The sequence below is a fragment of the Xyrauchen texanus genome, chromosome 21 (assembly GCF_025860055.1).
Source record: "Xyrauchen texanus isolate HMW12.3.18 chromosome 21, RBS_HiC_50CHRs, whole genome shotgun sequence".
Taxonomy (NCBI): domain Eukaryota; kingdom Metazoa; phylum Chordata; class Actinopteri; order Cypriniformes; family Catostomidae; genus Xyrauchen; species Xyrauchen texanus.
This window is the reverse complement of record NC_068296.1, coordinates 8,413,899-8,436,370: the sequence shown is the minus strand read 5'-3', so window position 1 is coordinate 8,436,370 and position 22,472 is coordinate 8,413,899. Positions and strand designations below refer to the sequence as shown.

Sequence of the window (22,472 nt, the reverse complement as noted above, 5' to 3'; positions counted from 1 at the left end):
TTAAAATTAGATACAGCATTAACTTTAAAAACAAATTTGTTTGGGAGAAAATTTAAGTTGCTTTTAGTGGCATACAGTAGAAGTTTTATCTCGGAAATGCTGCAAAATGTGTAAAGAGCCAAGTAATATTATTTTGCAAAACTGTTGCCACATTATCATAATTTTTATGAGATCAGGCTGATTATTTTAATTTATCAGTAATATTGTATATGTAATTTTCAATGCATAATAAACAAATGTCAGCTCCAAATAATGCCTTTTCATGATTCGTCTATAACGTTAGCTGCAAAGTTTCACGCTGTGTCCTAGGCCATGGCCTTCATTTAGATTTTGAAATGTGAAATTATAAAATCGTCTATTACTTTGTGTTTAACTCAGGGCCACAAATGTCCATAGTTGTAGTACTGTATGTGCATTATTATTTTCTAAAGTAGATAAAAATAAAAAATAAAAACAGTTATTGATCTTTCAAACAGTAAGAGCGTAAGTGTAAAAAAGGCAGCCTGGCAGCATTGAGAAACTTTACCACACTCAAAAAAATATTTTAGCCTATTTTCAAGATGTATCCATTTCAATTAAATAACACATTTCCATCTAATTGAATTGCCTAATCTTTAACTAAATAAAATGTACAAATCTTAAAAAATGCTAGTTTTATTTATTACATTTTCTTCAAGGCTATTCAGTTCAATATGATGGAAATTTGTTATTAAATTGAAATAGATACATCTTGAAAATAGGCTAAAATATTTTTTGGAGTGCATATCATTACAATTACCATTATTAACATATCAGAAATCTCACAAACTCACAAAAAGTTTTAAAAATGCTGTGTTGCCACTCCAGTAAAATATATGAACTGCACGCTAGTTTTCACAAGCAAAATGTTCAATATCCAATGCATGGTCAGACTCTTATGAATGTGTATTATAAAAACAGGACAGAAAGAGATTTTAAAGACGTCCCAGATCTGTTTGCCCTGCAGTGTTTAGATTACAGTACATCATATGAAAACATAATTCCAATATTCATTCAGTGCCTGAGGAATTTAAAAATCATCTTATCTGTTTTTTTATTCCAGTCAGCATGTAACAACACTAATGTAAATGTCTTTCTTAAACAGCTCTCCTGCTTCTCAGATTTATTCTCAGCTCTGTTACTGTACATTATGTCAAGAATTTTCTAATTTGGGTCTATATATATATATATATATATATATATATATATATATATATATATATATATATATATATATAGTTGCAAGTTGCAGCATGGTATGCCCTCAAATGTCACATTTATCATCCTCAGTTTTGGTTATTCCTGATATGTGCTTTCGTCTAAACCTGAATTTCTCTTCAGAGGTTGCAGATTTTCAGTGTTTTATTCACTATCTCTCTTTTACTCTTCTCTGCTAACTCATTCTCCCTGTCCCTGTCACTCTATCTCTCTGTGTCTCCCATCTTCACCCTTACAAGACAAAACAATTTCCTGAAGAAGGGACAAGGTTTTTCTAATTCTCACAGCTTTCTCCCTCCTGTTCTCCAAGCTCACACCTCTGTTGTCATGTGTATTTGTCCTTTTCATTTGTTTGTTATCATTTTAATGATGAAACACATCTTTTTCATGAGCACTTACCAATCACTAAAACAAAAAAAAAAAAAAACACAAAAAAAATATTTGTTGCACTTTAATCTGCTTTGAATACTATACTGATGCTAGTGAAACTTTGTAGTATGGCACTTTTCGTACCACTGTCTCCTTAAGATGATTCGCTTATGTTTTTTCTCTTTTGTAAGTTGCTTTGGATAAAAGTGTCTGCCAAATGAATAGATGTATGAATAAGTTTGCATAAAATAAGTACTAAAATGGTATACATTTCAAAAATGTATTTTCTCTCTATATATCTTCTCCATCTCCAACGCGCTAACATTTTCCATCCCTCAACAGATGGTGTGCAATGTGGCATTCTGCCTGTGTTGAGGTGGGCATCAGGGAAGGGGCTGAGGTCTGCCCATGCAGCTGGCATGAGGGATTCTGACCACAAGTAAGCCAAGGTGAACAACTAATGTAGGACTGAAGACTACACTTCAATAGTATAACTACAAAAACATATTGTAACTAGATTTTTACATCTGAAGAAAATGTAAGTGCTCTTTGGTAATGTAAAACTCACTGCCACCATGCTAGGCAGTCTATAACATTTCTCAGTGTTAACATGTTAAATTGTATTTGCTAGGGTGCTCTAGGTGATGGCATACTGTTCCATGGTCAATAGGGTCCACCCCTCAGGCTCTTTGATATTCTGTTCTCTAGGGGATTTTTTCCACCCCAATTCTATCGTCTGCCAGGTAAACATTTTAAGTCTAAACACTTACAAAAGCACAAGCACAAGGCACATGATTTGAGGTACAATTTTTGTCCATAGCAAAGACAATACTTAAGTTAGTGTTTGTTGAAATCACTAATCCTATGAGTATGAGCAATAGTAATAGTAATGCTTGCCTTAGCAAATACTACATTACTACATAAGAAATCCCTTCTGCATTTATATTCAACTAACTCTGCATTTGAGAGTGAATATTCATGCTCTAAAAACTGTGCGCTCGGGTTTGTTGTTTATGAACCGTTATAAGTGCATTATTTTGAATTAAAGTATCCGGCATCAACTGCAGTAATCACATTAGTGAGCTAAGATGATTTTAGAAGCATCACGCTGTCACCCAGCTGGACTGTGTTCTTTCCAGAGACTCATATTCTATATAATTGACTTCCCTTTTTTCACAGTTATTCTTTCTTCCAAGCTTTATGAATATCCTGTTTTATCCTCACAGTTTTGGTCAGTTTGTTCTGTAATGAAATGTTCTGCTGCACTGATGCTTTCTTCGGATATTCCAACATTTAATGGTGACATTTTTACAATACTTGTATAACAGTTTAATACACAGAGTCAGCTATAAGTAAGCCATTGGTGGGCTGACTTCTCAGGAGTGTAAACATTGTAACTATGGCAGTCAAAACATTGCTCTGCATAGCAAATTCTGACTTAACCAATTCTAAATTTGGGGCTGGACTACCTGTGACAATAATTAACTGTGTTTGCTAAAGCAAGCACAACTATTACTTTTGCTTACACTAAACAAACCCCTAGCCCTAAGTATTAAACTTACCTAAATCATGCTGCATATTGAGGAGAGGTGTGTTATTACTTTTTTAATAATAACAAACTTCACCTGATGTGCAATAAAAAGGATGGAACTGAGTCATGTCTAGCCTTGACCACATCTAACACTCTTAAGTCAAGCAGCACCATATTTTTTTCAGAAAATGTAAAATGTATCTATTTTTGCAATTCCAGCCACTGTTGCAGAAGTTACACACTTTAACTATAATTCATACATCATTCTCATTCACAAATGTCCCTGGAGCTTGATCACCATGACAACAGGCGTCAAACCATAATTTACCTTCAAATGAAGCGTTTCCAGCTGTTGTTTTTTTTTAAGCTAATCAACCTGCACTCACCTTCTCCTGGTACTGTCTCCGTGACGAGTCCAGCGACTGGATCAGTGCCGTGGCGTGGCCAACAAACATGGCGTAGCACGTCGCACCCACAATCATGCTGAGAATGGTCAGCCACACATCTGTCATGCCAACGGGCGGGTACATGCCATACCCAATACACAACATGTGACTCATAGCCTTGAAGAGCGCGTACGAATACTGCTGCCCCCAAGTATCATTCTGAAAGAGGATAGATACAAATTAAATATTCAGATTAGAATACAAGCTTACTAATAACTGAATAGTTCTCAGTATACATTGTATAATACCAACAATTATGTGAGTGAAAATAGAAAAAATTGTAAGTGATTGAACAGTAGGCCTTCTTTAACTTTATATATATTTTTCCTTGTTGTCATATACTAAAAAATGGTGTGGAAAACATGTCTTTATTCTTTTTAACTACAACCCCAATTCCAAAACAGTTGGGACAGCATGAAAAATGCTAATAAAAACAAAAGGTAGGGATTTGTAAATTATATTCACACTTTGAGACATTGAAAACACTACAACTACACATTGTATGATGTTTTACCTTGTGAATTTCTTCGTTCTCTTACGAGAGGTTCTCTCGTATTGCGTAAGCTAGCTTAAGCTACGGGAAAGATTCATCTTTTCTGAGATATTGAAGCCAAAAAATTATCCTTAATTTTGTATCCATTGTCAACGCAGTGCAGCAGCTGCATACCTTGAGCGGGCTAGCTAGCGAGCTCATTGGTTGCTCTGCGGCAACTGCTGCAGCCTATAGACGAACTTGAGTGAACTCGCGTCCAATGACAGGCGCCCGCGCCGTCACTGTATCAAAGCCCGCCAGAATGGCCGTGGCTAGAGTGCATATAAGCGTAAGTTCGTAGGCTGGAACCCTGATTTTCATCTATTCAGCGAAGCTCTTCGCATCTCTGAACTGCAGAAGCCTCGTCACCGTTCGAGGGGCATCTAGCAAGCTTGGACAGCGCTCGAAGAAGCCGGCCGTCTTCGCCACCTTCAGCCATCCTGCGGGCTACGCCATCCGGCGACGTATCCTTTTTAGAGCAAGCTAGTTCCTCAGCGAACTTCACAAAAAGAGCAACGAGCGTCTTTTTAAAGATGCCTCGCACCACCTGCGCCTCATGCCGCGCCCCTCTCAGCGCCGGAGACCGCCACCTCATCTGCGCTCTCTGCCTGGGACTGGAACATGCAGAGCTCGCCCTCGCTGACGGCGGATGCGACCTCTGCGAGGAGCTTCCGATGTCGACCCTGCGGGCTCGACTCGAAGCACTCAAAACCGAAGCCGCTGCGCCGCCTTTCGTTTCGCCGCGCAGAAAGAAGCGCCGCTCCCAAAGGCTGCCGGAACCGGTGTTAGAAGCGACTACCTCGCCGGAGCCTCTCCCTCGAGCCTCGCTTTCACCCTCCCCGCCCCCCCGGGACGCGCAGTTGCCGCCGAGCGGCCGCACTGTTGCCATCTCGGATGACGAGGCGGAGGATAAGGGCTGCTGTTCCATCATGGCTTCGGACAGCGAGGAGTGGTCAGGCTCCCAAGCCTCCTCCTCGGCCCAGGAATCCAGCAGGATCCGCGCCGGAGTTTAGGAAGAACTAACGCGCCTCCTCACACAGAGGCTGTTTCAGATCTAAGGAGCGCGACGGATCTCGCCATTCGCGCCACCAAAGCTGCAGCTCAAGCCCTAGGGAAGTGCATAGCCACGCTGACTGTGACCGAGAGACACCTATGGCTAACGCTAGCCGACATGGGAGAAGCTGAACGCTCCACGTTCCTCAACGCACCGCTCTCTCCGTCCGGTCTCTTCGGTTCCGCGGTGAGTGGCATTGTTGACCGTTTCTCGGAAGTCCAGAAAGCCACCCAAGCCATGAATCTCTTCCTGCCTCGTCGCGCTAGCTCCTCTGCAGGCCGCCCATGTGACCAGCCTCCTGCAAAAGCCACTTCACAGCGCCCAGCTCAGCAAAGCCAGACTTCTCAGCGTCGACAGGGCGGCCGCCCTAGAACGCGCTCAGACAGCCGCCGCAGACCGCCGCCCCCCCCCCCGCGGGCCTCGGCCTAAGATTGCGCTGAAACCTGAGCAACCGAAGTCCTCCTAGCTTTGTTGAGGAAACGACGGCTCAGTCCCGCCGCGGCCGGACCACCGTCAAAGCTTCGCCCCCTGTCAGTCCCCTTCTCTCAGGCTACTGCAGTGGTGGATTCAGCAGCCAACAAGCCGGTGATACTGCCCGCTTGCCTGCACTCAAATGCCGTTTTCACGGCAACCCAAAGAAATCTTGTAAAAAGCAAACATTCCTTATGTGTAGAAAATGTGCCCACAATCCAGTGTTCACCCCTACACACAAGCATTACACTTCCCGTGTCCCTATCGGAGCCCACTCACATAAAGCGGGCACAGCCAGCTCGAGTGTTAGAGTCAATAAACGCGCCCACGAATCCGTGCGCGCGCCCCTTCTCTGCCCGCTCTGTCACACGGCCAGAAAACACCTCTCTGTATGTAAGTCCCATGCCCGTGACTATGCTCGCGCATCACTTCACAGATGTGACTCTTTCCCCATTCACCTCAATCGGGAACTCACTCACAGAACAGCCTGTCCCTGCTGTCTGCGAGCAGTCTTGCATAAGCACAGTAAGTGCGCTCACACATTCTGTTCAGCTCGCTGTGTGTGGCAATCAGGGCGACTTGGCCATTCACCCTCTAGCGTTACGCTTCAAAGCGTGGAAAGCTATCCCAGGGATATCCAAATGGGTGTTAAGCACAATAAAACAGGGCTATTTGCTACAGTTCGATCGCCGCCCTCCCCGCTTCAGAGCGCGGCTCGAAACTACTGTGAACACGGAAGCAGCCTGCATGCTTCGTTCAGAAATAGCAAACCTTCTGTGCAAAAGGGCCATAGAGAGAGTGCCACCTTCTCTGAGCGAGTCTGGGTTTTACAGCCGTTATTTTCTTGTCCCCAAGAAAGACGGCGGCCTCAGACCAATATTAGATCTCAGGGTTTTGAACAAGGTGCTCGCAAAAAGACCGTTCAAAATGCTTACAATCAGGAAACTCCTCGCGCATGTGCGCCAGGGGACTGGTTTATTTCTCTCGATCTGAAAGATGCCTACTTTCAGATTCAGATAAATCCCCGTCACAGGCCATTCTTGAGATTCGCCTTCGACGGCCAGGTTTATCAATACACCGTCCTTCCGTTCGGCCTGTCTTTAGCACCCCGTACTTTCACGAAGTGCATGGATGCGGCGCTCGCACCACTGCGGAGTCAGGGCTTGCAAATTCTGAACTATTTGGACGATTGGCTGATTTTGGCACAGTCACATATGGAGCTTCTGTCTCACAGGACAGTTCTCCTCAGTCATCTGAACAGTTTGGGTCTTGCAGTCAATTGGACCAAGAGCTCACTACAGCCCAGTCAGGCAATTTCCTTCCTTGGAATAGAACTAGACTCCATGGCGATGACGGCTCTCTTATCTACACAGCACGCACGCCGTGTTCAGCGACTAGCCGCGTCCTTTCAGATGAACAGCCTCACGCCTCTGAAAAAATTTCAGAGAATGCTAGGTTACATGGCCTCAGCCGCAGCAGAACTTCAGCTGGGTTTACTGTGCATGCGCCCGCTTCAGCATTGGCTAAACACCCGCGCGTCTCGCGGAGAGTGACTCAGACCTGTATCTCAGCTCTGCAGCCCTGGGCAGTGGCCGAATGGTATCAGCGGGGAGTGATGATGGGAGCTATATCTCGCCGAAAAGTCATCTTGACAGACGCGTCCAACACGGGTTGAGGCGCGGTCTGCGAGGGCTCTCCGGTTTTTGGCCTATGGTCAGTTCAGGAAAAGCTCCTTCACATAAATTGTCTGGAAATGATAGCGGTCGAGTACGCGCTCGTGCACTTCCTCCACGAAAGGTCCGTTCGGTCCGTTCGGACAACAGATCTGTGGTATCCTATCTAAACCGTCAGGGCGGTGTCAGATCCAGGAACCTCTTCCATCTGACAAAACGCATACTGAGTTGGTCCCAGTGCCACCTGCGCTCGCTGAGGGCGACGCACGTGCCAGGCCACCTGAACGACCTACCATGCCCGTTAGGCATTAGGGCTCACTCCACTAGAGGCATGGCCTCCTCGTGGGCATGGTCCAGCGGGATTTCCATTCACGACATATGTGTGGCATCGGGCTGGGCTTCCCCCTCCACCTTTGTCAGATTTTACAATCTGGAAGTGCCCGCCCTGCAGGCAAAACTACTAGCGGTTTAATACGCTACAGCTCCCCTGGTGAGCTGCACTGACGGGACACATTCCACACAGACCGGCACCGCCGCTCTGTCTTTCCCTTCCCACTATGTGCTTATGTATTACACACACACTGGCCCACACTCTTGCCGGCCAAATATTATTCCCCCACTCACAAGGGCTCCCCCGGGTCTCATGCAGTGGATGCTTGGCGCGCACGGCGTTGACAATGGGTTCCCTTAGTGTAAGCTAGCTTACGCAATACGAGAGAACCTCTCGTAAGAGAACAAATCGGTTACCTAACGTAACCTCGGTTCTCTCTAGATGAGGGAACGAGTATTGCGTAGCCAGCCGTGCTTCAGCGCCACGGCGATTTTCAGCTTCATTCAATGAAAACCAGGGTTCCAGCCTACGAACTTACGCTTATATGCACTCTAGCCACGCCCATTCTGGCGGGCTTTGATACAGTGACGGCGCGGGCGCCTGTCATTGGACGCGAGTTCACTCAAGTTCGTCTATAGGCTGCAGCAGTTGCTGCAGAGCAACCAATGAGCTCGCTAGCTAGCCCTCTCAAGGTATGCAGCTGCTGCACTGCGTTGACAATGGATACAAAATTAAGGATAATTTTTTGGCTTCAATATCTCAGAAAAGATGAATCTTTCCCGTAGCGTAAGCTAGCTTATGCAATACTCGTTCCCTCATCTAGAGAGAACCGAGGTTACGTTAGGTAACCGATTCGTTTTGTTTTTATGTAGAGTAATTTCAAATCAGATGATTGCAACAAGCTCCAAAAAATTCTAGACGGGAAATTTAAGACAATTTGACAATTTAAACTAAAAAGGCGATGTGAAACAGGAGATGTTAAACAGGTGAGGCAGTTGTGTCATAGCATATAAGGAGCCTCCAAAACAGCCTAGTCCTTCAAGAGCAAGGATCATTTGAGGCTTGTCAATTTGCCAACAGATGCTTCAGCAAATAAACTAGCAACAATTTGAGAACAATGTTCCCCAAAGACAAATGTTTCATACTGTCCCAATTTTTTCGGAATTGGGGTTGTAGGTTTTTAATTTATTTGCGTATTAACCCTTTTAAGCAATTTCAGAGCAAATACAAAAATACAGTTGAAGTCTGAAGTTCCCCTTCTGTCGCTCTCTCCACGTTGTGTCAGAGAAGCGACACTAGGGGTCTCTCTTGAGCGCCGATATTCACCTCTGGACTATGAAAAAAGGCCAATGAGAGTTGGCAACCAGTATTTGCATGTCCCGCCCCCGGACATACGGGTATTTAAGCGGCGCAAATACGGGAGTTCATTCAGAACATTTCTTCGGAGCCGATGGTCGTGCATGCAGTTACACACCATGTTCCTGTTTAATCCTCTTACGCTCTGCATGCTGTTGGATCTGACGGCGCACAACAGCAGCTTTCTCATTCGTGCACGGCTGTGCATTCTTGCCCCTGGGCGCTTCGACAGCGCAGACAACTCGAAAGAGTTATTCTAAAAGAGTGAATTTCGCTCTAAAAGAGCAAAACACAGCGGCGTTGAACATCCTTCTCAGGACTTTTTTTTAAAGAGGATTTTCCGCCTCTGTGTAGTTTCTGGATGCGTTGATTCTCCCCACCTCTGACGGCCATAAAAACTGCCTTGCATTCCTGGGTTGCGATCACACGCAGGCAGCGTTTTTATGAATGGTCTATGTTTTCAGTACGAGAACATAGCCATGACAGCATTGCGGTCGTAGGCTTTTTCTTGTAGTGAGAAAAAGCCGCTTCAGCCGCCCCCGGCGCCTCGCCTCCTTCCTACGGGATTGAGGCAGGCGCCGCGGGCGATGAAAACGATCTGGGGACAGTGACGGGCTCCGTTTCGCCGGGTGAACCCCCTCGAAACCCCCCGCCTCCCCGGCACGCTTGCTTGTTTCCGTCCCAGCTCGGGATGAGCATGCTCTCCAATGGGTTATGTTTTCAGAGTGAGAACATAACCGCGGCAGCGTTGCGATCTCTGCTTTCTCTTGTAGTGAGAGAGAGCCATTTCAGCCGCCCTCCGCACCTCGCCTCCTTCCTATGGGATTGAGGCAGGCGCCGCGGGCGATGGAGAACGATCTGGGGAGAATAACGGGACGCTTTTGCCGGGTAAATCCCCTCAAAAACCTCCCGCCTCCCCGGCACGCTTGCCTGCTTCCCCCGAGCTCGGGATTAGTGCGGTCCGCTTAACAGCCTACCGTCCGGTCCCTCGAGCTCCCTGGCATTGGATGATGACATCACCACTGCATCGGAGAGCGTAACAGCGGCGCCGAATGCGGATAACTCGCCTGGGCCGCCACCTTCGGGTCTCCGCCCAGTCTGAGCCTGACGCAAGAAGGTCCGCTATGCTTCCCCGGGCTTAATTGGTTCCGCGGGCATGTGCGCTGCTCACAGCCCCCCCCCCTCGGATTCCTGCCCGGATGTGCATGACGAGCTGAGCAAGCCCAGCTTCCTCGCTCCTCCGCTCTCGCTACCCTCGGTGGTAGAACGGTCCCAGACCGCTCCCCCCTGCACGCCATGGCCCCCTCCTGCAAGTCCACCGGGCCAGGGCACTTCAAATCTGCACTTGGGTGGTCCTGTTCTTGACGTGCTGCAGGAACTGCACTCAAACAGGCGATGGCCACTCCGTGGTCCAGAAACGCAACGATGGACAGGCAGTACGGGAGGCAGACAAAGCAGGCTTTCTCAAACGCCCCCGTCTCCCAGCTCCGTCCATTCGGCGACACCACTTGATGACTTCACCCAGCAGTCCTCAGTGGTGAAGAAACAGACCAAGGCTATTTTCAAGCAAAAAAAAAAGCATCCTGCCCTGCCGCAAACCTGCCGCCAGGGGCCATGCTCTGTCTGCTCGCCGAGGGCGTCCTCCTGCGGCTTTAAAGAAAGAAAAAAAGTGGTGCTCAGCCTCAACTAACAAGTGAGTGGGCCCAGCTCTCAGCCCCAGCGTTGAGCTCCCCGCAGAAGTTGGAAGTCCATCGTCTCACGGACCCCCTTGAGGACCCAGAAGGCTCCCAGGTGCTCCTGAGATGACAGACCCAGAGACCGAGACGTGAGCTCCAGAGCTGTTAAGACCACTCCGTTCCCCGGTGGACGGCCGGGAGGAGAATTTTTTGTTAAATACTTTACACTCTATAGAGCTATTTCCTTGTTGTCTCTGGGGTCACCTGGCCCGCAAATGCCGTTCTCACGGCACTCTGCTTTCAGGCCTCAACAGTCCCGCCTCCATGGACGCGGTGTCCCCGCCTTCAGCGCCACGACTGTTCCCCGACCGGCCGGTTCAGACGAGTCCAGAGGACGCCAACATCAAACCTCCTCCTCAGTCACGAACCCGCCCCCCGCCGGGTGCGCGGAGCAAGGTAAGTGCTTTGAGTTTATTCTCAGCACCAGAGCCTCGGGACGCCACGTTGCCTCCCGACGCCATGTTACCTGTTCCGCACCGCTGCGAAGCCCCGCCGGGTACGTCCAAAAAACCCGTCCCCTTGGTGCCCCTAGCACAGAGTTTAGAGGCGTGGCTTTCACTGCCCAACCCGTCACGCTGGCTGCACCGGACCATTCGACTCGGTTACACAATTCAGTTTGTCAGGTCTCCGCCACCCTTCGTGGGCGTACATTTTTCCACAGTACACGGCCAACATGCCCACTCCCTGCGCGAAGAAATCGCTTCCCTTCTATTAAAGGACGCGATAGAGCCTGTCCCTCCAACCGAAACGAAGAAGGGTTTCTACAGCCCTTACTTCGTTGTACCCAAGAAAGGCGGCGGCTTACGACCGATCTTGGACCTGCGAGTTTTCAATCGGACCTTGTCCAAACTCCCGTTCAAAATGCTCACCCAGAAACAAATTCTATCTGGCGTCCGGCATCTAGATTGGTTCGCAGCGGTAGACCTGAAGGACGCGTACTTCCACGTCTCAATTCGCCCTCGACATTGCCCCTTCTTAAGGTTCGCGTTCGACGGCCAGGCGTATCAGTACAAAGTCCTCCCCTTCGGCATGTCTCTGTCCCCTCGCGTCTTCATGAAAGTCGCAGAGGCAGCTCTTGCCCCACTCCGAGAAGCCGGCATACGCATACTCAATTACCTCGATGACTGGCTCATACTGGCCCACTCCCGAGAGTTACAATGCGCACACAGAGACCAGGTGCTCAGCCACCTCAGCCGTTTGGGGCTTCAGGTCAACTGGGAAAAGAGCAAGCTCTCCCCGGTCCAGAGCATCTCTTTTCTCGGTCTGGAGTTAGACTCAGTCCCAATGACATTTCAGTCAGTGCTGAAATGCCTCGCTTCCTTCAAGCCAGGTGCCGTGGTCCCGCTAAAACGTTTCCAACAGCTCCTGGGGCATATGGCATCCTCCGTGGCGGCCATGCCGCTGGGGTTGATGCATATGAGACCACTTCAGCACTGGCTCCGGACTCGAGTCCCACGAGCATGGCGCCACGGCACGCACAACATAAAAGTTACCTCTGCCTGCCGCCAAACCTTCAAACCCTGGACAGACCTCTGCTTTCTAAGGGCAGGAGTACCCTTGCAGCAGGTGTCCCGATGCGTTCTGGTCACAACCGACGCCTCCAAACTGGGTTGGGGCGCTGTGTGCAACGGACGCGCAGCCGCAGGCCGGTGGAACCGAGGCCCGCTGCGCTGGCACATCAACTGCCTAGAGCTGCTGGCTGTTTTTCTGGCCCTGCAGAAGTTTCTTCCGTTAATTCGGAAAAAACACGTCCTAGTCAGGACAGACAGCACCACGGCTGTAGCCTACATAAACCGCCAAGGCGGAGTACGCTCCCTCCACATGTCACAGCTCGCCCATTGTCTCCTCCTTTGGAGTCAGCAGCGACTGGAGTCACTGCGCGCCACTCACATCCCCGGCAACCTCAATGTGATAGCGGACGCGCTGTCAAGACAAAGCTTGCCTGGCGGAGAGTGGAGGCTCCATCCCCAGTCAGTCCAGCTGATTTGGGACCGGTTCGACAAGGCTCAGGTAGACCTGTTTGCCTCCCAAGAAACCTCCCACTGCCCGCTCTGGTATGCCCGGACAGAGGCTCCCCTCGGGGCAGATGCATTGGCACACAGCTGGCCGGCGGGGCTGCGCAAGTACGCATTTCCCCCAGTGAGCCTTCTTGCACAGGTGCTATGCAAGGTCAGGGAGGACGAGGAGCAAGCCATTCTGGTAGCCCCTTACTGGCCCACCCGGACTTGGTTTTCGGACCTCACGCTCCTCACGACAGTCCCTCCCTGGCGAATTCCCCTGAGGAAGGACCTTCTTTCTCAGGGACGGGGCACGCTCTGGCACCCGCACCCAGACCTCTGGAATCCCCACGTCTGGCCCCTGGACGGGATGCGGAACATCTAGCCGGCCTACCGCTGACCGTCATAGATACAATCAATCAAGCCAGAGCCCCCTCTACCTGGCATGTCTACGCTCTAAAGTGGCGTCTGTTCGCGGACTGGTGTTCTTCCCACTTGACTCAGCTGGACTCAGGGCCCTCTCTCTCAAGACTGCCCTGCTGATCGCGCTCGCTTCCATTAAGAGGGTCGGGGACCTGCATGCGTTCTCTGTTAGCGACACTTGCCTGGAGTTCAGTCCGGCAGATACTTTCGTGATCCTAAGACCGCGACCGGGCTATGTGCCCAAGGTTCCTACCACGCCCTTCAGGGATCAGGTGGTGAACCTGCAAGCGCTGCCCCAGGAGGAGGCAGACCCAGCCCTTTCACTGCTGTGTCCAGTACGTGCTTTACGTATTTATCTGGACCGCACACAGAGCACCAGATGCTCTGAGCAGCTCTTCGTCTGCTTTGGGGGACAGCAGAAAGGGAAAGCTGTCTCCAAGCAGAGACTCGCCCACTGGGTTGTCGACGCCATTTCCCTGGCTTATCACACCCAGGCCGTGCCCCCCCTTGCGGGTCCGAGCTCACTCCACCAGGAGTGTTGCGTCCTCAGGGGCACTGGCTAGGGGCTCTGCCCTAGCAGACATTTGTAGAGCAGCAGGCTGGGCAACACCTAACACTTTTGCGAGATTCTACAATCTCCGAGTTGAGTCAGTATCGTCCTGTGTTTTCTCAGGTACCGAGCCCGTAGAACTCGGTGGCACGCCCACGATCTGACCGGGTGAATCGCTTGCACCTAGCGCACTTCCCCCTAACCAGGGGAAACAGTGCGCCTTCGTTCCCAGGAGATCTCAGGTTTGGGACACTGGTCGATTCCTCCCTAGCCCTCGTGGGTCGCAGTTCAGCAGAGGAACTCGCTGACCCAAGCCACTGCGGGTACCGCAAGCTACCCTGTACTGGTATAGGTGCTCCACAGGTAAGGCCTCCTTCGGACTCCCCGTGTGTAACACCACGGTTCTGTCCCCTCTGGCGAGCTGACTCCCGTGTTTCCCTTAGGCAGTCATGGCTGCCTCGGCTGCCGTGCTGTATGTTCCCCCCTCTATGAGGCTGGATCCACCACCGCACCGACTTTTCCACATAGGCCCTAAGCAGGCCTCTGATGGTTTTGCCACTTAAACTTGCCTCCCCTCTCGGGTAGGCGTGGCCTCCGCAGGGTCTTCTCCGCCCTGAATAAGGGCTAAGACCCCCTTCCCTCAATGCGTGTAAGGGCCCCGGCCTTAGTTGCTCTATGTGAGAAACATAGAGAGAAAAGAGGCCCGGCCAGGCTTGGCCCGTTCCCAGGTTGGTGGCCAGCACCTTGTTCCCCTCCAGGGTAACGATAAGGAATCCTGATGGCTTAAATGGGGCATTGGGGAAGGGTACGTGCAGCCTGATACAGTTGGTCATCTTGCACGTAAGAATACCTGCTCGCTCCTGTATCAGCAGTTCACGTACACGGCTCAGCGCATGGCACTTTTATAAGTGGACCCCTAGTGTCGCTTCTCTGACACAACGTGGAGAGAGCGACAGAAGGGGAACGTCTAGGTTACGTATGTAACCTCCGTTCCCTGATGGAGGGAATGAGACGTTGTGTCTCCCCTGCCACGTCGCTGAGCCGAGCCACTGTTGTGGCCGGACCATTTCCGGCTCCTCAGAAAAATCCTGAATGAACTCCTGTATTTGCGCCGCTTAAATACCCGTATGTCCGGGGGCGGGGCATGCAAATACTGGTTGCCAACTCTCATTGGCCTTTTTTCATAGTCCAGAGGTGAATATCGGCGCTCAAGAGAGACCCCTAGTGTCGCTTCTCTGACACAACGTCTCGTTCCCTCCATCAGGGAACGGAGGTTACATACGTAACCTAGACGTTTACATACACCTTAGCCAAGTACATTTAAACTGTTTTTTCATAATTCCTGACATTTAATAGTAGAAAACATTTCCTGTCTTAGGTCAGTTAGGATCACTACTTTATTTTAAGAATGTGAAACATCAGAATAATAATTAGAGAGAATGATTTATTTCAAATTGTATTTCTTTCATCACATTCCCAGTGGGTCAGAAGTTTACATACCCTTTGTTAGTATTTGGTAGCATTGCCTTTATACTGTTTAACATGGGTCAAACATTTTAGGTAGCCTTCCACAAGCTTCTCACAATAAGTTTCTGGAATTTTGGCCTATTCCTCCAGAAAGAACTGGTGTAACTGAGTCAGATTTGTAGGCCTCCTTGCTCAGACATGCTTTTTCAGTTCTTCCCAAAAAATGTCTATTAGATTGAGGTCAGGGCTTTGTGATGGCCACTCCAGTACCTTGACTTTGTTGTCCTTAAGCAGATTGCCGCAACTTTGAAGGTATGCTTTGGGTCACTGTCCATTTGGAAAACCATTTGCAACAGAGCTATAACTTCCTGGCTGATGTCTTGAGATGTTGTTTCAATATATCCACAGAATTTTCTGATGCAATCTATTTTGTGATGTGCACCAGCCCCTCCTGCAGCAAAGCACCCCCACAACATGATACTGCCAACCCCATGCTTCATGGTTGGGATGGTGTTCTTCAGTTTGCATGCCTCACCATTTCAAATCAAATCAAATCAAATCCCTTTATTGCCACTCAACCATATACACAAGTGCAACAGTGGCCGAAAGTCTTGGGTGCAGTTTCAAGCAACATTTTCAAGCAGCAGTATGACAATTACAATAAATATCTGATTTACACATAACACAGTTTACACAATATTCAATATACACCAAATAATATACAATATACAGTATACACAAAATAAGAACATACACTGTACCCCCTCCCCCCCCCACCCCCCATGTAATCAGTAGAAATAAATATGAAGTGTTGTGTTGACATTTAGCTGTCGGTTGATAGTCAGTTGCCAGTGTATTATTAAGAAAAGTATCAAATGTGAGTCCAGTCTGAGTCTAATAATGTGCAGTGCTGATATATGTATCGTGAGCAATCAAGAGTTCAAAAGTCTGATTGCTTGGGGAAGAAGCTATCATGAAGTCAGCTGGTGCTGGTCCTGATGCTGCAATTATGCCTGCCTGATGGTAGCAGTGAGAGCAGCCCATGGCTCGAGTGGCTGCAGTCTTTGATGATCCTCAGAGCTTTCTTCACACACCGCCTGGTATAGTTGTCCTGGAGGGAGGGAAGCTCAACTCCAATAATGTGTCTGGCAGTTTGCACCACTCTTTGCAGGGCTTTGCGGTTGAGGTCGGAATGGTTGCCATACCAGGCAGTGATACAGCCAGTCAGGATGCTCTCTACAGTGCTGATGTAGAACCGTGTGAGGATGTGGTGGTTCATTCCAAACATCTTCAGCCATCTCAGGAAGAAGAGGTGCTGGTGAGCCTTCTTCACAACAGCCTGAGTGTGGAAGGACCATGTGAGTTCCTCAGTGATATGGACACCAAGGAACTTGAAGCTGCTGACTCTCTCCACCGTTGCTCCATTAATGGTGATGAGGCTGTGTTCTGTCTTTTTTCCTGAAGTCCACCAAAAGCTTCTTGGTCTTACTGACATTGAGGGAGAGGTTGTGCTCCTGACAATAGCGTGTCAGAGTGTGAACCTCCTCTCTGTAGGCTGTTTCATCATTGTCAGTGATCAGACCTACCACTGTCGTATCACTTAATGATGGCTTTGGAGCTGTGTGTTGCCACACAGACATGTGTGTACAGGAAATACAGGAGTGAAATGAGAACCCAGCCCTGTGGGGCTCCAGTGTTGGGGGTCAGTGATTAGGAGATGCTGCTGCCCATTCTAACCACCTGGCATCTGCTTGACAGGATGTCCAGTATCCAGCTGCACAGCGAGCTGTTTAAGCACAGATTTTCTCATCAAGCTTGGAGGGCACTATGGTTTTGAATGCTGAGGTGTAGTCTACAAACAGCATTCTCACATATGTGTTCCTTTTTTCCAGGTGGAAGAAAGCAGTGTGTAGTGTAGATGCAATGGCATCATCAGTGGAGCATTTGTTGCAGTAAGCAAACTGCAGTGAGTCCAGTGAGGTAGGCAGCACAGAGCAGATGTAATCTCTGATTAGTCTTTCAAAGCATTTGCTGATGATGGGGTTCAGAGCAACAGGTCGCCAGTCATTTAAGCAAGTGATTTTGGATTGCTTTGGTACAGGCACAACGGTGAATGTTTTAAAGCATTTGGGGACCACAGACAAGGAGAGGGGAAGGTTGAAAATGTCCATAAAAACACCGGCCAGTTGGTTCACGCACCCTCTGATGACGTGGCCCAGAATGGCGATATTCACCCATCGGAAGGATCAGGTTATGTCCGCTATATAGAAGGAGAGTGAACTAACCTCTTTAGTTTTGGCCACGGGAGCTCTCTCCACGAGTGTGGTGTTGTTTCCCTTGAAACAAGCATAAAAAGATTAAGTTCATCTGGTAGAGAGGCAGTAGTGTTCACGGCAGAGTTTTTATTCCCTTTGAAGTATGTGAAGATATTAATTCCCTGCCACGTGTTTCTAGAGTCTGTGTAGAACTGTCCTCCAATCTTGTCCCTGTATTGGCGTTTGGCTGCTCTGATAGCTTTGCGGAGGGCATAACTGGCTTGTTTATGCTCCTCCGCGTTCCTGGAGGTCTGCGCATTAAGTGGTGCATGAACATCGCTATTAGTCCATGGTTTCTGGTTAGGGTAGATTAGTATTGTTTTTGTCGGCACTACATCATCTATGCACTTCCTGATGAAACACGTTAAGGTATCAGTGTAGACCTCGATGTCGTCATCAGAGGCGGACCGGAACATCTCCCAGTCCACATGATCAAAACAGTCCTGTAGCATAGAATCTGATCAGATCTGATAGCACTGGATCATTCTTCTTTTTTCAGTTTCTGCCTGTAAGTGGGTAGAAGGAGAATGGAAGGGTGGTCCGATTTGCCAAATGGTGGGCGGGGGAGGGATCTGTAGCCATCCCGGAAGAGAGAGCAATGGTCCAAAACCCGGTCCCCTCGTGTGTTGCAACTGATGTGTAGGTAGTTTTTTGGTGCTATTGACTAGAAGCTGGCTTTTTTAAAGTCCCTGGTCACAATGAACGCAGCCTCAGGGTGCAGGTTTCCTGCTTGCTTATACTCCCATACAGTTCCTTGAGTGCCCAGTCTGTGTCAGCTTGTGGGTATAACATAACAATGGTCATAATGGCCAAACAGATAAAAAAAAAACATTCATTAGACTAGATGACATTTCTCCAAAAAGTAAGATCTTTGTCCCCATGTACACTTTCAAACTGTAGTCTGGCTTTTTTTATGCCAGTTTAGGAGCAGTGGCTTCATCCTTGTTGAGCAGCCTTTCAGGTTATGTCGATATAGAACTATTTTACTGTGGATATAGATACTTGTCTACATATTTCCTCCAGCATCTTCACAAGGTCCTTTGCTGTTGTTCTGGGATTGATTTGCACTTTTCGCATCAAACTACATTAATCTCTAGGAAACAGAATGCGTCTCCTTACTGAGCGGTATGATGGCTGCGTGGTCCCAGGGTGTTTATACTTGTGTACTATTGTTTGTTCAGATGAACGTGATACCTTCAGGAGTTTGAAAATTGCTACCAAGGATGAACCAGACTTGTGGAGGTCCACAATTTTTTTTACTGAAGTCTTGGCTGATTTCTTTTGATTTTCTCATGATGTTAAGCAAAGAGGCACTGAGTTTGAAGGTAGGCCTGAAAATACACCTTCAGTTCAGTACACCTCCTATCAGAAGCGAATTGGCTAATCGTCTAAAGGCTTGACTTCAACATATGTAAACTTCTGACTTCAAATGTATAAAGATTTATATTGAATATCATCAAAAGTTTGAAAAATATTGAGACAAAATTATATTAGCTATTTCCTATATGCCAATGCGTATGCATGAATGAAAGTTTAAACTCTTCCAATGACTGCATGTGTCACAATCCCTGTTGTCTTTTGTTTTTGTAATTTTATGTCTAAATTCTTATTTAGTTCCTGTTTCCTGTTAGTTGTGTAGTCCTTTATAGTTTTATTCCTTGATTGGTTCTCCCTGATTATTTCTCATTCCCTGACTGTTTCCCCAGGTGTTCCTCGTTCCCTTGTTTGTTCCCTTGTGTATTTAAGCCCTTGGTTTCCCTGTTTCCTGTGTCAGTTCTTGCATGATTTGTTATGCTCTGTGCTAGGTTCCCTGTGTTTGTCTTTATTCTGAGTTTTCGTGTTTATTTTTAATAAAGCTGCACTTAGATCCTCATTCTTTGCCTGCCTCGTCACAGAATGAATATTAATCTAAACCGACTCCTGGGAGCTTTGCATTGGAGAAAAAAGTCAAACATAATGAAAATATGTTCAAATGGGGCTGGAAATGAAATCCAAGCTGGAGAAAAGTGGGTCAGCTATTTAGAAATATGTGAAATTTCTGTGCAAGTCTAAAATAGTGAATAAATTGCCCTTGTCCAGTGGATGTGTGTGGAAATCCGTGAGGAATCAATATTGACTCTTCTGAGGAGACATGTCCAGATTGCTTTCAGACTCATTTCTGCAGGGGCTCAATCTACAGAGAGAGACAGCTTATTACAGCTTTCCAAGAAGAAGAAAAGGACCATACCATTTCAGAATGACATCGCTTTCACTGGAAAAGCTGGATGTAAAAATGTAAAGTAGCTGCAGGCATTCAAAATGAATTGGAAAATACAATGTGGCCTATTTTACTTTAATACATTAGTGTGTTTAAATACTCAGAACCCTTGTATTTTACGGATATCTTTTGGTGACATACTCAGTCCAAATTTTTTTTGCCACACCTGCTATTGAATTCAGAACATTGACTATTGCCAATGTTTTTTTTACTGGCCACAAAATGTTATTTAGCATTATTATTATTGAAAATATCTCTGTCATTGGAATTATTTTGCCTTTTCCTTTCTTGTTTATACAGTTGAAGTCAGAAGTTTACATACACTTAGGTTGAAGTCATTAAAACACATTTTTTTAATCACTCCACAGATTTAATATTAGCAAACTGACTCAGTTACACCAGTTTTTTTCTGGAGGAATGGGCTAAAATTCCAGCAACTTTTTGTGAGAATTTTGTGGAAGGCAACCCAAAACGTTTGACCCAAGTTAAATAATTTAAAGGCAATGCTACCAAATACTAAAAAAGTGTATGTAAACTTCTGACCCACTGGGACAGCTTGCTCACTGGGGTTATTAATACAATTATTATTTAATTATTTTTAAACACGATTAAGAATTGTATTTTATCTAAATTACACAATGATGATTCATCGACTTTATAGACATTACAGTTTTGTCGTCTGTTAATGCTGATCTTCTGTAAAGCTGCTTTGAAACGATGTGTGTTGTGAAAGGCGCTATACAAATAAAATTGACTTGAATTGACTTGACTGGGAATATGATGAAAGAAATAAAATTTGAAATAAATCATTCTCTCTACTATTATTCTGAAGTTTCACATTCTTACAATAAAGTAGTGATCCTAACTGACCTAAGACAGGAAATGTTTTCTACTATTAAATGTCAGGAATTATGAAAAATGTACTTTAAATGTATTTGGCAAAGGTGTGCAGTGTAGGTGTCACTCACAGCATTATATATGACATGATTCAGTCTATGTCTTGCAGTGAAGCTGCATCTGACAAAAAAACATCAAACATCTGTATTTTGATCCTCATATATTGGTTTTGGTGGCTTAATGTGAGGAATATTCCATATGTGTCAACTAGAGCTGTGCGATATGACGATATATATTGTGGCAACGATTTAAAGTCTCAGTTGATAAAGATTTTGCTATATTGTGTATATCGCGATATGTAAATATCCATGTGCAGAGCTTGGGCTTATCTATCAGTGGGCAGGGCTTCAAGTGTATATTTTCATTGTTTTTTTGTGTTTTTTTTAAACTTATGCATTTATTTTCTTTGTTGCGTTGCTTGGGAAATCTTGAGTTTCTTGAGGAAGGTTTATAATAATAATAATATTGGTCAACATCATATCAGACTGAAATATGGCATAATTGTTAATTTATTGTTCTAATAAGAATTATTTAAAATGAAGTTGTGTGTTTTTTTTTTTTATTTGGACTATTGTCCCATTCCAAATAAAGAGAAAATTACTCAGCGCCAACTCACATCTTAGAATAGCATTCTGAGATAATATTCTTCTCACCACAATTGTACAGAGAGGTTATCTGAGTTACCATAGACTTTTTCAGTTCAAACCAGTCTGGCCATTCTTTGTTGACCTCTCTCAGCAACAAGGCCTTTTCATCTGCAGAACTGCCTCTCACTAGATTGTTTTTGTTTTTTGAACCATTATGAGTAAATTCTAAATGGTAAATTGTCTGCACTTATATGGTGCTTTTTTAACCTAAAAGGTTTTCAAAGTCTAGCACCAACAATCATAGCATGGTCCAAATCACAGAGATCAAAAATGTTTCCCCATTCTGATGGTTGATGTGAACATTAAATGAAGCTTCTGCATGATGTTATACACTGCACTGCTACCACTTGATTGGCCGATTAGATAATCGCATGGATGATTGTATTGTTAGTGCCAGACGGGCTGGTATGAGTATTTCTGTAATTGCTGATCTCCTGGGATTTTCACACACAACAGTCTCTAGAATTTACTTTGAATGGTGCCAAAAGCAAAAACCAAAAAAACATCCAGTGAGCAGTAGTTCAGTGGAAATGCCTTGTTGATGAGAGAAGTCAACAAAGAATGGCCAGACTGGTTTGAACTGAAAAAGTCTATGGTAACTCAGATAACCTCTCTGTACAATTGTGGTGAGAAGAATATTATCTCAGAATGCTATTCTGAGATGCGGGTTGGCGCTGTTTTGGTGGCAGAAGGGGGGCCTACACAATATAAGGCAGGTTGTTTTAATTTTGCAGCTGATCGGTGTATAATTCACTGATTAGATTATCAGAGATTCATCATAGATTATCCAAAAATAGGCAATACAATATGTTAATTTAATATATTAACAATGATATATATATATATATATATATATATATATATATATATATATATATATATGTGATATACTGTAGAATTACTCATATTGTGATTATGGTCATATCGCCGAGCCCAAGTGTCAACGTGCAGTTCTTGAGAAAAATTAATAAATAAATAAACCCTGAGGCATCGTAGATAAACATATGATGATGCATTTGTAACTGAGGAGACTTGTTCACAACATCCACAAGTTGCGGCAGATGTTTCATTTTTTAGATTAATTGTATATCTTTAACTTGATAGAGTTTGAATCTGTTACATCACTTACAACAGTGTATCTTTCTTACAATTTTTTATTTAATGTAATGTAATATGTTGCAGTT

The 22,472-nt window shown here is 46.2% G+C and overlaps 1 protein-coding gene across 1 annotated transcript in view; it reads right to left on the bottom strand.

Moving 5' to 3' along the window:
- LOC127661807 (potassium/sodium hyperpolarization-activated cyclic nucleotide-gated channel 3-like) overlaps positions 1 to 22,472 on the bottom strand; it is a 116,233-nt gene that overhangs the window by 31,856 nt on the left and 61,905 nt on the right. Inside the window, exon 4 of the mRNA XM_052152703.1 lies at positions 3,523 to 3,741. Within this exon, the coding sequence (XP_052008663.1) occupies positions 3,523 to 3,741 (219 nt within the window). The remainder of the gene's footprint in view (positions 1 to 3,522; positions 3,742 to 22,472) is intronic.